The sequence below is a fragment of the Anolis sagrei genome, chromosome 3 (assembly GCF_037176765.1).
Source record: "Anolis sagrei isolate rAnoSag1 chromosome 3, rAnoSag1.mat, whole genome shotgun sequence".
Classification (NCBI taxonomy): domain Eukaryota; kingdom Metazoa; phylum Chordata; class Lepidosauria; order Squamata; family Dactyloidae; genus Anolis; species Anolis sagrei.
In genome coordinates, this window is record NC_090023.1 from 173,445,908 (window position 1) to 173,461,058 (window position 15,151).

The 15,151-nt window shown below is 41.9% G+C and overlaps 1 protein-coding gene across 2 annotated transcripts in view; it reads right to left on the reverse strand.

Annotated features, from left to right (window-relative positions):
* Nucleotides 1-15,151, reverse strand: part of UNC5B (unc-5 netrin receptor B) — a 367,951-nt gene that overhangs the window by 55,839 nt on the left and 296,961 nt on the right. For both annotated transcript variants that reach the window (XM_060768853.2, XM_060768851.2), the window contains exons 5-7: nt 10,238-10,418; nt 7,768-7,935; nt 1,729-1,893 (exon numbers count right to left, since the gene is read on the reverse strand). In XM_060768853.2, the coding sequence (XP_060624836.2) occupies nt 1,729-1,893; nt 7,768-7,935; nt 10,238-10,418 (514 nt within the window). The remainder of the gene's footprint in view (nt 1-1,728; nt 1,894-7,767; nt 7,936-10,237; nt 10,419-15,151) is intronic.

Here is a 15,151-nt window from a genome sequence, read left to right on the forward strand (position 1 = left end):
GGCAAAAGGTAGGAGTGCAGCATTTTGTAGGGGATGACATTGTGGGAGCATGAGATTTGGGTCCAGGGAGAAACAATGAAAGGTATCTTAATAGAAATCCACATGGCAACAGCAGGTGGCAGCATGGACACAATAAAATTGGATTCGAAAATTGAATCTTCCTCATAAATGAGGATATTTTCATAGCAAAGTTTGTGTCTCTGTTTATTTGGGAAAGATTTGTAGGATTAGCCAAAGGGAGTACTGAATATACAAATTTTCTCAGTTTCTCAACTGTACGTAGAATCATAGAATTATAGAGTTGGAAGAGACCTCATGGACCATCCAGTCCAACCCCCTGCAAGGAAGCAGGAAAACTGCATTCAACGCACCCCCAACAGATGGTCATCCAGCCTCTGTTTAAAAGCTTCCAAAGAAGGAGCCTCTACCACACTCTGGGGCAGAGAGTTCCACTGCTGAACAGCTCTCACAGTTAGGATTCCTAATGTTCATGTGGAATCTCCTTTCCTGCAATTTGAAGCCAATTTTCTGCATCCTAGTCTTCATGGCACCAGAAAACAAGTTCCCTCCCTCATCCCTATGACTTCCTCTCACATTTATACATGGCTATCATGTCTCCTCTCAGCCTTCTCTTCTTCAGGTTAAACATGCCCAGCTCTTTAAGCCGCTCCTCATAGGGCTTGTTCTCCAGACCCTTGATCATTTTAGTCGCCCTCCTCTGGACACATTCCAGCTTGTCAATATCTCTCTTCAATTGTGATGCCCAGAATTGGACACAATATTCCAGGTGTGGTCTAACCAAGGCAGAATAGAGGGGTAGCATGACTTCCCTGGATCTAGATACTATACTCCTATTGATGCAGGCCAAAATCCCATTGGTTTTTTTTGCCACCGCATCACATTGTTGGCTCATGTTTAACTAGTTGTCACAAGAACCCCAAGATCTTTTTCACATGTACTGCTCTTGAGCCACACGTCTCCCATTCTGTATCTTTGCATTTCATTTTTTTCTGCCTAAGTGGAGTATCTTGCATTTGTCCCTGTTGAACTTCGTTTTGTTAGTTTTGGCCCATCTCTCTAATCTGTTCAGATCGTTTTGAATTCTGCCCCTGTCTTCTGGAGAATTGGCTATCCCTCCCTTTGGCTGAATTATGTTATATCTATGTTCCCCCCACCCTTATTACTTTATAACATTGCCTTCACATTTGCCTTTCTCTTTCCTTCTTGCCCCATTTTGTGAGGATTTGTAAACAGGCACCATGATATAAATGGGTTGACTGGAGAGACATGTGTGCAGCTGATTGGCTGAGCATGCCAGGAGCCAGAATTCCGATTGACAACTGTCTCCGGCTTGCTGCTGAGACAAACAGTTTTAACTGCCACTTTTGACTCAGAAAGTGAGGAGAGCGCTGACTGGAAACAGCCAGGAAGGAAATGGCTGCCAACTCTCTGAAGCCTGATAATTTCTAAGGCATGAAGCATATTTTAAAGACTGTTTAAAAGGACTGTTTATTCCCTCTGTTCTCTGTAAGAATTCAGAGAGACTGCTGTATATATTTTTGCTGTTTGACCTTTTGAACTGAAGTAAAGTTACTATTTCTCGTTACACAAATCTGAGTGACACATTATTATACTGCAGGGTATATTTTGGTTCAGAAACAGTGGTAAAGCTTCTGTTTATTTACATTTGCAACCTCCAATGCATTTTGCTAAAGCAAGTTAACTTACTTTGCATACAGAGTCCATCGGTGCAGTTCTTGGAGTCGAGCAGCACTCCACTGCAGTCTTTGCCTCCATTTTTGGGAGACGGGGCCATGCACTCTCTGCTCCTCCAGTGCGTGCACTCTGTGCTACAAGCAGACCACTTGCTCCATTCTGTCCAAGCTCCATCTACTGCTCCCCAGAAAGAAAGAAAAAACAATTAAGCACAAAACGTAGACAATCAGACACACAAAGGAGGGATAGGGAAATAAAAGGAAAACAAACACTTGCAAGATTATCTATTTATCTACCGTATATTCTGGAATACAAGGTGACTGGGGCTATAAGACGACCCCCAACTTTTCAACTCAAAATACAGCTCAACTCAAAATATAACTCTCAGGCCCGTAGCGAGGGGGGGGGGGTTTAGGGGTTCAACTCCCCCCCGAAATGTTTCAGAATTTTTTTTAAAAAAACTGGTTTACTCATGAATTTTAACTGGTTAACCAAATCCCCATGCTAAGTCTATGAGATACAAAAAATCAAGAGTCCCTCCAGAACTGAAAGCACTATCTCAAGCAAATATTAGCAATTTATTCACACTGTCATTACTTGCAGCAATAGCCGATGTAGTTGTTCTGGTACGGCTGTACCAGGAGCTCCAACTTTATTTGCTTTGTATTAAATGTTTGCTTGCACTCCTAGGTTTCAGGGACTCTGCAGATAGGTGGCTTCTTTGGTTGCAGTCATAGGGCAATTCACCTGTCCCTCACTGTTAAGTTTTGGTTCCGCCCCTTGTTCAGGGCAATTGGAAAGGGAAGGGAACCATTTTTAGTTAGTCTCAGCAAGGTAAGCTTATGTATAGGATGTGTGCAAGCTTCCCCTGTACAAAAGCTTCAACCCTTAAGACCTTCCGGGGGAGAAAGGTCTTAAGAGTCTCCAAAGAATTTCCAGGAAAACAGCCCTAAAGACCAAAGAACTCCAGCTGGAGAACATCTACTGCCTTGCTGGTAGGTCCACTCGGCGTTCGAGACGCAGTTCGACCCCGTAGCGAAGCCCACATCAGTAAGGGTTAGATTACAGTCAGCCTGGGAGAAGTTAAAAAGGGGATTTTCCTTTAAAGAAGAAGTTATTGAAGACAGTTGCCTGTTCTTCGTGGGCAAGATTAGGAATTCACCAGTTGCCTAAAAGCTTGTAATCATTTGCTTAACTTTACTGAAGGCAAGAGAAGTTTCTGTTTGATTGTTCATTAATAAAAGACTTTGTTGTACTTCTCAAGCCATCTAAAGACTGTTTGTGGTGGAAACCTCTGAGAACTTCTCTTTAGGCCCCCTGGCTTCCCGCTGGGCAAAGGTTGCACATAATGTTCTAAAGACAATTATTTACAGGCTCAGCCCGCGACAGAACAGTAGTGAAGCAACCAAGTTGGGGGGGGGGGATGTTGAATGCTCTCATTAAGGAGGCCAGACTTGGTGGAGGTGGTTGACAAGGGCGGAGCTGCAGGCTATTGAAGGCTGCTCTGCCCCCTGCTGTGCTCTTTGCTTCAGCGTGAGCTAGGAGGCAGGTTTCAACCCCCCCCCCCCCGAAAATTTCAACCCCTCACGAATTTTTTTTCTGGCCACGGCCCTGATAACTCTGTATATATCCGTTTAAGATGACTCCTCATTCAGCACCTCCGTAGTTTCCTGACTCCTTTGTTGGGTTCAGCGAGCCATAGCCATGGCCGAGGATCGCCAGTGCAATGGCGAGGGCGCTCTGGAGCTGCGTGAGAAGGCAGGAATTCTTGCTGCCTCGGTGCAGCCGGCAGCAGCCCCGGCTTTGAAGCACGGCCATGGCTTGCTGAACCCAACGAAGGTATCAGGAAACTACGGAGGTGCTTCCTTGGGCCTAAGTGGCCTTTGGAGGAGGTGAGCGGCGGGGGTCGCGGGGACAACCGAGCGGGCAATCATCATGGCAATACGGCCTGCCACTCCTCCTCCCAGTGCCGTCCCTCTGCCTTCCTCCTCCCCCCTCCTAAGGTAGTTGGATTTTATTCTTTTCTTTATTATTATTTTAATTTTATACCTGACGTACTAGGCAACCCCCAACTTTTCTTAAGATTTTCCAGGCCTAAAAAGTCGTCTAGTACCCCAGAATATATGGTAAATAAAGGAGCACAATGTTTTCGAAAAACAGTCCAAATAACTTTTCTGTCAGGTGAAATCCAATGGAAATATTATAAAAATAAAAAATGCACATAAATTCTTCTGTATGGTGTTCATACAGGCATGAATTTCACCACATACCTACATGTTGTAAAGCCATTGCTGAATGCTGCTACCTATCATCTAAGCAGAGCAAGTTGTCTTCTCTGTTACATATAATTAATTTCCTATACCTAAATCTTTTTATGCAAATATGTCTTCCCTTATGTGTCCGTATGTTGGAGTCTATACCAGCATGATATAGTCTTCAGGCACAAAGATGTCGATTTAATTGTCATAACACTAAGGGGTAGAGAGCAGCATTTCAGCATTTAAGAGTTCCCATGCTTTTTCTGTGTTACCACCTTGTAACATAGGTCAATACAATCAATTCCTTACTTCTAATAATAGAGTGGGGCGAGTAACCATGGTTTGCCCTAGGCTTCATACAGAATTAAGAGGTTGTTCCGATATCTGAAATGGGAACTTCCAAGTTCATAGAGCTATAGTTATCACACTGGCTCAGTCTGAAAGTGCTGTCTTTTGTTACCATTGCACCATTTGCTAGTTCTTTATGCAGTTATTCTTTTGAGCTGTTTTTTTTTTTGTCATGTCAGGAGCGACTTGAGAAACTGCAAGTCACTTCTGGTGTGAGAAAACCGGCCGTCTGCAAGGATGTTGCCCAGGGGACGCCTGGATGCTTCTGATGTTTTATCATCCTTGTGGGAGGCTTCTCAAATGTCCCCGTATGAGGAGCTGGAGCTGATAGAGGCAGCTCGTCCACGCTCTCCCCGGATTTGAACCTGCGACCTGTCAGTCTTCAGTCCTGCCGGCACAAGGGTTTAACCCACTGTGCCACCGGGGGTTCCTCTCTTGAGCTGGCGATTGACCGTAATCAAAAGAACTTGAACACCAAATGTAAATTTTTATAGCAATATAGAATGTAGCAGACTTTATTAGCATAGTTGATCCTTCACATTTGCAGATTTAACCTTTGCACATTTTATCATCCACAATTGGATTGATATGTTATCTCTAAGATAACATAAGGGCCTTCTCGGTGGTGGCCCCCCGGCTTTGGAATGCCCTCCCAAGGGAGATTAGGCTAGCCCCCACTCTCCAAGCCTTCCGTATACAGCTGAAGACATGCTATTTTGGCAAGCCTTTGACAATGTTTAGAGTCTCTTGATGGATGTATTTGAGGACCTAGGGACTATTTCACTGTGCACTTTATGAGACTGATATTCATTATTTATTTATTTTTTTATTTGCAGTATTTATATTTCACCCTTCTCACCTTGAAGGGGACTCAGGGCTGATCACAATGCACACATATACGGCAAACCTTCAACGCTGTTTTTGACATACAAGACATACAGACAGAGAGGCCATTCAGCAGTTTTTCCACTTTGGATCCTGGAGGTTGCTCAATTCCAGCCACAGGGGGGAGCTGTCACTTCATCCACTATGATGCCGAGCCTTTTGATCGCAGTATGTCCTCCTTGCGCTCCAGCATTTTTATGGTGTCATAAATTAACCTCCCCACTTTTAAGCGGTCCCTAATTTCTCTACTCACAACACAGCTGTTTTCAAACTGCTCAGGTGAACAGTAAGCTGGGCTATTTAATAGTCGGGAGCTCAACCCCAACTCAGGCTGAGTTGGTTGGCAGTGATTTATTGCAGATTTTGATTGAAGTTGTTTTATACCTCCAACTATTGTTGCTTTTTACTGATTTTAATCAGGGGGTTGTAATGTTTATGTTGGTTGTTATCGTGTTTATATTACGTTTTTGCACTTTTTGTATTTGCATGTCTGCACATTTGAGTGCCTTGTGAGCTACACCGAATCCCTTTGGGAGATAGTGGCAGGGTATAAATAAATTGTTGTTGTTGTTGTTGTTGTCGTCGTCTCTAGGCCCGCCAATGCAAAACTGTCATCAACTTCTGATTGATGTTGACCAAAAAGTGATGCTGGAGGACCTAGAGCAGGGGTCCACAAACTTTTTAAACAGAGGGCCATGTCACTGTCCCTCAAACTGTTGGAGGGCCAGATTATAATTTGGAAAAAAAAGAATGAATTCCTATGCACACTGCACATATCTTATTTGTAGTGCAAAAAAACCCCACTTAAAAACAATTCAATGATTAAAATGAAAAATGATTTTAATAAATATAAACTTATTAGTATTTCAGTGGGAAGTGTGAGCCTGCTTTTGGCTGATGAGATAGGATTGTTGTTGTTGTTGTTGTGTGCTTTCAAGTCATTTCAGACTTAGGTTGACCCTGAGCGAGGGCCAGGTAAATTACCTTGGAGGGCAGTATCCAGCCCCCGGGCCTTAGTTTGAGGACCCCTAACCTAGAGATTCCTTAGAGAGGTGTTCCCTTGGGTAGAAAAAATAATGCTTTTTTTCAGTGGGGTCTCCTTCAGGTAAGCCTCCCCTCCTATGAAATTGCCTAAGCTTTAGGAATTGTCTCAAAGGACTATCTCTTTCTTCCATACCACTGTAAATATGCTCTGATAGAGTCTTTTTGGTATGGTCCCCCAAATCTAGAGCCCCCTCCCCAAAGGAAGCTTTTTGTGTGTGTGTGTTGAGATGAATGTTGAAAATGTATCTATTAAAACTCGCTTTTCATATCTAGGATTTAGTTGCTTTAAAGTGATTTTTTTCCTGATACTGCAGTTCAACAAACTTATGGCAGTGACAGATAATGTGTAATTAGATATGCTTTCAATTGCTTCATCTAGGTATTGTTTTGTTTTATTTTGGGTATTCTTACATATAGAAAATCCGGGAAATAACCTATATTCAATTTCCGTCACCATCATCTAGAAAATATCTCTTTTCTTAGAAAGCTTCAACTCCAATTTTGAACAACGAAGACAGAATAAACTCCCTTGTCAGCAAAGCAAAAGGGAGGGAAGGAAAATAGAACGCTTCTATATATTAAGGCTCAATTAATCAAAGTTGTTCAGACTTTCATGAAGTAAGAGGATAGCTTAACCAGGAAGTAGTATCTAGAATCATAGAATCATAGAGTTGGAAGAGACCTCATGGGCCATCCAGTCCAACCCCCTGCCTAGAAGCAGGAATATTCCATTCAAAGCCCCCCTAACAGATGGCCATCCAGCCTCTGTTCAAGAGCCTCCAAAGAAGGAGCTTCCACCACACTCCAGGGCAGAGAGTTCCACTGCTGAACGGCTCTCACAGTCAGGAAGTTCTTCCTCATGTTCAGATGGAATCTCCTTTCTTGTAGTTTGAAGCCATTGTTCCGCATCCTAGTCTCCAGGGAAGCAGAAAACAAGCTTGCTCCCTCCTCCCTATGACTTCCTCTCCCATATTTATACATGGCTATCATATCTCCTCTCAGCCTTCTCTTCTTCAGGCTAAACATGCCCAGCTCTTTAAGCCGCTCCTCATAGGGCTTGTTCTCCAGAACCTTGATCATTTTAGTCACCGTAGGACAACTATTTTTAATATTCAGCTGTGAGTGTGAATCTTTGCATGGCCAAAACGGCACAACAAGAAAAACAAATATCAACTGGTTTGTATGTACCCAGGATTTGAAGAAATGCAACAAACACAAAAACATCCCAAGAAACACTCTGGTCACATGAAGGACATTCTAAGGAGGTTTAGATAACTTCAGTAGCTATGGGAAGAAAGGACAGAAACTGGGGAGGGGAATAGTAGAATGGTGAGCAGGATCACTTCACACTACAACATTTACCATACTTAAATCTCTTGTTATTATTATTTATTCCTGTCTATTAGCTGCTTCTTTGGAAGTCAATCAGGAGCAGCTCACTCAACTACTCAACATGGACATGCATGGATCAAGCATGTAGAACTCACGTATTGGATTGGATCTGGGGTCCACTTACCTGGGCACATAGTGGTACAGACAAGCTTCTGCAAGGACTGTCCATCACAAACAGAGCCACCATTAAGAGGTGCTGGATTGGTGCAGGTCCGGCTGCGTTTCTGCCATCCACGACCACAACGATTGCTGCACAGGGACCATTCTGACCAGGTTGACCAGCCCCCATTCACTATGATAAATAGAAATAAATGTTTTGGCATAAGAGAATTGTAAGGAAACAACAGATAAGTAATTATAGCACACTAGCTGTCCCCTGCCACGCGTTGCTGTGGCCCAGTCTGTGTATATGTGTTCTGTGTGTATATATAATCGACCGCCTTGAGTCGCTGATTGGCTGAGAAAGGCGGTATACAAATAAAGTAAATAAATAAATAATAAATAAATATGTGTATATGTGTGTTTGCATATATATGTGTGGTTTTGGACATGTTTTGTAATGTAATTTTTGTTTTTTGGCTGTTTAAGTCCCTTCTGCTGTGTTTTTCAGTGTTTTTATGAGTGATGATCACTCATTGGCCTGATAGGTATATTGATACTTCTAGAATACATGGATGTATTATTATAAAGAGATGTTGTCTTCTTGGAAGAATCCCAATATTTACTTATTTATTTATTCACGACATTTATATGCTGCCCTTCTGACCCCGCAGAGGACTCAGAGCGGCTTACAAGAGACACGCACACACACACAATATATTATATTATTAACATAGTACAATATCAGTATTAAATATTACTATATTGTATTATACCACTATATTGGAATATTATTAGTAATATTACATGTAATATAAAATATATAATTATAATACAGTGTTATTATATATTATATTATATTATATTATATTATTACTTACATTCTTTATTATCAATAAAAGGTATGACTGTAACTCTCCTGTGCTATTCTAATAATATAATATAATGTAATGTAATATATTGTATATACATTTTTTTTGTCATGTCAGGTGCGACCTGAGAAACTGCAAGTTGCTTCTGGCGTGAGTTAATTGGCCGTCTGCAAGGACGTTGCCCAGGGGATGCCTGGATCATTTTAATGTTTTATCATCCTTGTGGGAGGCTTCTCTCATGTCCCCGCATGAGGAGCTGGAGCTGATAGAGGGAGCTCATCCGCCTCTCCCCGGATTCCAACCTGCAACCTGTCGGTCTTCAGTCCTGCCGGCACAGGGGTTTAACCCACTGCGCCACTGGGGGCTCCGCATATACATATAATATTTATATTATAATTTAATACAATGCAATACAATACTACTAATAATAATATGATATTATAATTATATTTTTATATTACATGTAATATTACTAATAATATTACAATATAATGGTATAGTAAAATATAGTAGTGTTTAATACTGATATTGTATTTCTATTTCAACACTTTCTATTATTATTATTATTATTATTATTATTATTATTATATTGTACACATCTCACCACACTAAAACAGTAGATGTGGCTCTTAATGAGACATGCCGCATTATCACAGGGTGTCTGCGCCCCACACCACTGAAGAAATTACAATGCTTAGCCGGTATTGCACCACCTGACATCCGCCGGGAAGTAGCAGCCAATAGTGAAAGGACCAAGGCAGAGACATCTCCAGCCCATCCCCTGTTTGGGTATCAGCCAGCACGTCAACGACTTAAATCAAGACATAGTTTTCTTAGATCTACAGAGACACTCGCTGGAACACCCCAGCAAGCGAGAGTCCAAAAGTGGCAGGCCCAAACCCAGCACCTCAATTCATGGGTGATACCAGATGAGAGACTCCCCCCTGGGCACTCAGAAGACTGGGCGACTTGGAAGGCGCTGAACAGACTGCGCTCTGGCACCACAAGATGCAGAGCCAATCTTAAGAAATGGGGCTACAAAGTGGAATCCTCGGCATGCGAGTGCGGAGAAGAACAAACCACTGACCACCTGCTGCAATGCACCCTAAGCCCTGCCACATGCACAATGGAGGACCTTCTTGCGGCAACACCAGAGGCACTCCAAGTGGCCAGATACTGGTCAAAAGACATTTAACCAAATTTGCAAAATCTGTGTTTTTTTTCCTTTTTCTTTTTAATCTGTGCATTTGTTTTGCTCTGTCAGAATTGTAATTCAATGGTTGCTGATGACACGATAAATAAAATAAAATAAAATAAAATGCTAATAATATAATATATTGTATATATATCTCTATCTATCTATCTATCTATCTATTGTAAGCTGCTGTGAGTCCCCTTCGGCGTGAGAAGGGTGGCATATAAATATTGTAAATAAATAAATAAATAAACTTTGTTAAAAGTTGTATACTAAGACAAATAGGAAAATAGGTATACATCAGATTACTGAGAGGGTTAATTAAACATGTTTTAGATTGGATTATTTGATTTTAGAACATTTCACTTCCCATACTGCATACTGCCTTGATCAATGAATTAAGGGAGTCTCAGAACAGAAGTCCATACCATAAACAATGATGGTGGCTGTAGTACTCCTTCGTTTGGCCACAATATTCTTGGCCACACAGGTATAGTTGGCTGTGTCAGAAAGGCGCGCCTGCTTGATGATGAGGTTATGATCAATGGTTATCAGAAAGTTAGTGTCTTGTGAAGAGTCAATCAAATCCTCATTTTTTAGCCATTCCACCTAAAGAGAGAAATGAAACAAAGAGAAATAGGAACAGGAGGGAAGGAAGAAGGAGGACACAGTTAATATTTGCCATTAGAATTATATATATATATATACACACACACATATACATACATACATATATATCTATATGTGTGTGTGTGTGTAAACATGTGTAGATGACATAATTCATTGTGATTAACAATATGTGGCCCCTCAAGAAAATGAAAATATTATATGGGGAAAATGTTGCTTTCTGCATAAAACCCCCACAAGTGAATTTTGTACAGAATAAATTTATTTTATCCATTCAGGATTATTGACACCAAGTTTCTTGACACTCAAAAACCAGTTTTCAGCCATTTTTGGATAAATATGCTTTGCATTCCATTGTAGTCTGTCCCAATGGGAAGTATATTGCATACATAGGGCTGGTGTTATTACACTATACAACACACATTCTGGTGCCACAAATGTTAGCTCTGTTTCTGGATATATTTGACTTGCGAATTCCAAAAATGACACTCTATCAGTTCTAGTTTTTGAGATACGGAAAATATGCCATATCCCAGTCATCATCTGCTCACCTGTAGAAAATCATAATAACAATTTCTAAGAAACTAGAGTTGATGACTTCTATCCAATGCAATTTTCTGAATCAGTGCCCCAAATAACCCCAGGAATACGCCTAAAAACAAGACACCAAGAATTTCTTTTGGTTGGGCTGTGTTCTTAGACAGGAATAAGCTGTCAAACAGGGATGTGTTATTGCCCCAATCTTATTCTCCATTTTCATTGCTATGATACTTCATCTAGTTGATGGGAAGCTTCCCACTGGAGTGGAAATCATCTATCGGAGAGATGGCAAGCTGTTTAACCTCAGCAGACTGAAAGCCAAAACCAAGGTTACAACAACATCTGTTATAGAACTCCAGTATGCTGATGACAATGTCATCTGTGCGAATGCAGAAGAAGATCTACAAGCCACTCTAAACACCTTTGCAGAAGCATACGAGAAGCTCGGCCTGTTATTGAACATTGAGAAAACCAAAGTGCTGTTCCAGCAGTCACCAGCCAATCCCTTTCCAATGCCAGAGATACAGTTTAATGGTGTAACATTAGAAAATGTTGACCATTTCCGTTACCTTGACAGCCACCTCTCCACCAAAGTCAATATCAACACCGAAATACAACACCATCTGAGCTTTACGAGTGCAGCATTTTTTTAATGAAGCAGAGAGTGTTTGAGCATCCGTAGGGATACCAAAGTGTTTGTTTATAAAGCTATTGTCCTCCCAACCCTGCTCTATGCCTGCGAGATGTGGACAGTCTACAGATGTCACATGCAATTCCTGAAATGATTCCATCAGTGCTGTCTCTGGAAAATCCTGCAAATCTCTTGGGGACAGCATGCTGGAAGAAGCAAAGACCACCAGCACTGAAGCGATGGTTCTCCGCCATCGACTCCGCTGGACCGGCCACGTTGACGGCGGATGCCTGACCACCGTCTCCCAAAGCAGTTGCTCTACTCCAAACTCAAGAGCGGAAAATGGAATGTTGGTGGGCAGGAAAAGAGATTTAAAGATGGGCTCAAAGCCAACCTTAAAAACTCTGGCATAGACACTGAGAACTGGGAAGCCCTGGCCCTTGACCGCTCCAGCTGAAGGTCAGCTGTGACCAGCAATGCTGCAGAATTTGAAAAGGCACAAATGGGGGGTGAAAGAGAGAAACGTGCCAAGAGGAAGGCACATCAAACCAACCCTAACCGGGACCGTCTTCCACCTGGAAAACAATGCCCTCACTGCGGGAGAAGATGCAGATCAAGAATAGGGCTCCACAGTCACCTATTGACCCACAAGAATACTGATCCTGGAAGACTATCCTACTCAGCCAACGAGGGATCGCCTAAGTAAGTAAGTAAATAAGTAAGTAAGTTCTTAGACAGAGTGAAGCAGTTGCTTCAAGCTGCAAATTTTGGGCACCATAATAGGGAAGCAATTGCTTAACTATTTACATTACAATTATTATATTTTTACTACCAGGGAAGAAGAATTGTATGAACGGAATTTTAAGCTACATGTACTGAAATAACATGGCTGGCTCGTGTATTATGGTGCTTGACTGGGGTGGGGTGGGTGGATTTTTTTGGTGTTTCAGTCTCAGGAAAAAATGTATTGAGGCAAGCCTGAGCACACCCTCCTTCATCTCATGCTAGTATGCACAAAGTCCTAACTTGAACCCATATGTTAACAAGTATACACTCTTTTCATTTATGAGGTCTCATAACAGTTGTATCATTTGTCATATTCTGTATTTTTTTTACGTATCTGTCATTCCAGAAATCCTTAGTGCCACTAGACACCTGCATTTTGTTAACTGTTCAAGAAAGGACAGACTTAATTGCACAGAAACTTTCTATTTTTAATATTGTCCCCATCTGTCATACCAGCTGGATCTGGAATGGCCTAATTCTACCACCTCGGTATTTCAAAGCAAAAGGAGGTGGCCGTGTATATAATGGATTAATTTATTTGTCACATTTGTACTTTGTTCTTGCTTCCCCAATGGAGCTGAAGCCAGCAGTTTTCACCCTCTAAAACAGGTCAGGCTGATCCTGTGTGATATTATAGATTAGAAATGGAATAGGAATCATAGAATCCTAGAGTTGGAAGAGACCTCGTGGGCCATCCAATCCAACTCCTGCCAAGAAGCAGGAAAATCACTTTCAAAGCACCCCCGACAGATGGCCATCCAGCCTCTCTTTAAAAGCCTTCAAAGAAGGAGCCTCCACCACACTCTGGGGCAGAGAGTTCCACTGCTGAACAGTTCTCACAGGAGGAAATTCTTTCTAATGTTCAGGTGGATTCTCCTTTCTTGGAGTTTGAAGCCATTGTTCTGCGTCCTAGCCTCCAGGGCAGCAGAAAACAAGCTTGCTCCCTCCTCCCTATGACTTCCCATCACATATTTATACATGGCTCTCATCATGTCTCCTCTCGGCCTTCTCTTCTGCAGGCTAAACATGCCCAGCTCTTTAAGCCGCTCCTCATAGGGCTTGCTCTCCAGACCTTTGATAATTTTAGTTGCCATCCTCTGGACACATTCCAGCTTGTAAGCATCTCCCTTCAATAGTAGGACACAGTATTCCAGGTGTGGTCTAACCAAGACAGAACAGAGGGGTATCATGACTTTCTTGGATCTAGACACTATACTCCTTTTTACGCAGGCCAAAATCCCATTGGCTTTTAAAGCTGCTGCATCACATTGTTGGCTTTTGTTTAACTTGTTCCCCATAAGGACTCCAAGATCTTTTCCACATGTACTGCTGTTGAGCCAGGCTTCCCCCATTCTGCATCTTTGCATTTCATTTTTTCTGCCTAAGTGGAGTATCTTGCATTTGTGACTTTTGAACTTCATTTTGTAAGTTTGGCCCATTTCTCTTATCTGTTAAGATCCTTTTGAATTATTCTCCTGTCCTCTGGAGTATTGGCTATCCCTCCCAATTTGTTGTCATCTGCAAACTTGATTATAATGCCTTAAAACCTTTCATCTAAGTCATTAATAAAGATATTGAACAGGACCGGGCCCAGGACGGAACCTTGCTAATGGCACTCCACTCGTCACTTCTTCCCGGATGAAGAGGAAGCATTGGTGAGCATGCTTTGGATTCAATCGCTTAACCAATTACAGATCCACCTAACCATAGTGTTGCCTAGTCCACATTGTTGCAGGACCAAGTGTGTGTGTGTTAAAGAAAAACCTTATTGTGTTTAATTATCTTGTACAGCTGGTAAAGTAGGTCAACCAGCAAACTTGGACCACACCCAACGGGCTATAACTGTTTGAGTTTTTGTAATACATTCTGGAGTTCCAGCAGGCCAGCAGAAGATACTCAAGGAGAGATCATGGAGAGTTTCTGGAGAGCCTTTTTTTCTGAGGAGATCTATGCACAAAGGCTTTGTTCTGGGGAGCAGTTTGGAGAAGATACTCTGAAGGTGAAATAACATTTACTCAAGGTTTATTTTGATCTCTCATTTGCTGTAGGATGCCTTATTTTATGTTTCTTACAAAGACTATGTAAGTTGTTACACTCCTTATTTTTGTAGGCAACATTGCCGGTTTATGTTTTCATCTCTACTGAGTAAAGAATAAAGATTTTTCTGTTCATTTGTACTCTGGTCTGAGAGTCTTTTGTATTTGGACATTGGGCGCCGGGTAAAACGCATCACTGCGTAACACACATTTGGGTGACCTTGTTGAAGGGAAATGGGAAAATATTTATTTATTATTTATTTACTTTACTTGTATATCGCTCTTCTCAGCCATCAGGCGACTCAGAGCGGTTAACAACCAGTATCAGCAACACAGTACAAAATCATTAGTCATCTAAAACAATAGTATCAATTAATTAACACCAAAACATCAATGCAACAACACAGCAAAACAACAATCCATCACGTCTCAGCAATAGAATCAGCATCTGATCTCGTTGTCCATTAATCCATATTCCAGTAAACAATCAATTGCACTGTTTAGTTAAAAGCCTGTTCGAAGAGCCAGGTCTTCACTCTCTTCCGGAATGCCAATAAGGAGGGGGCCAATCTAATGTCTGTAGGAAGGGCGTTCCACAGCCGGGGGGCCACTACTGAGAAGGCCCTGTCTCTCGTCCCCGCCAAGCGTGCTTGTGAAGCCGGCGGGACCGAGAGCAGGGCCTCCCCAGACGATCTTAACGTCCTAACTGGTTCATAGGAGGA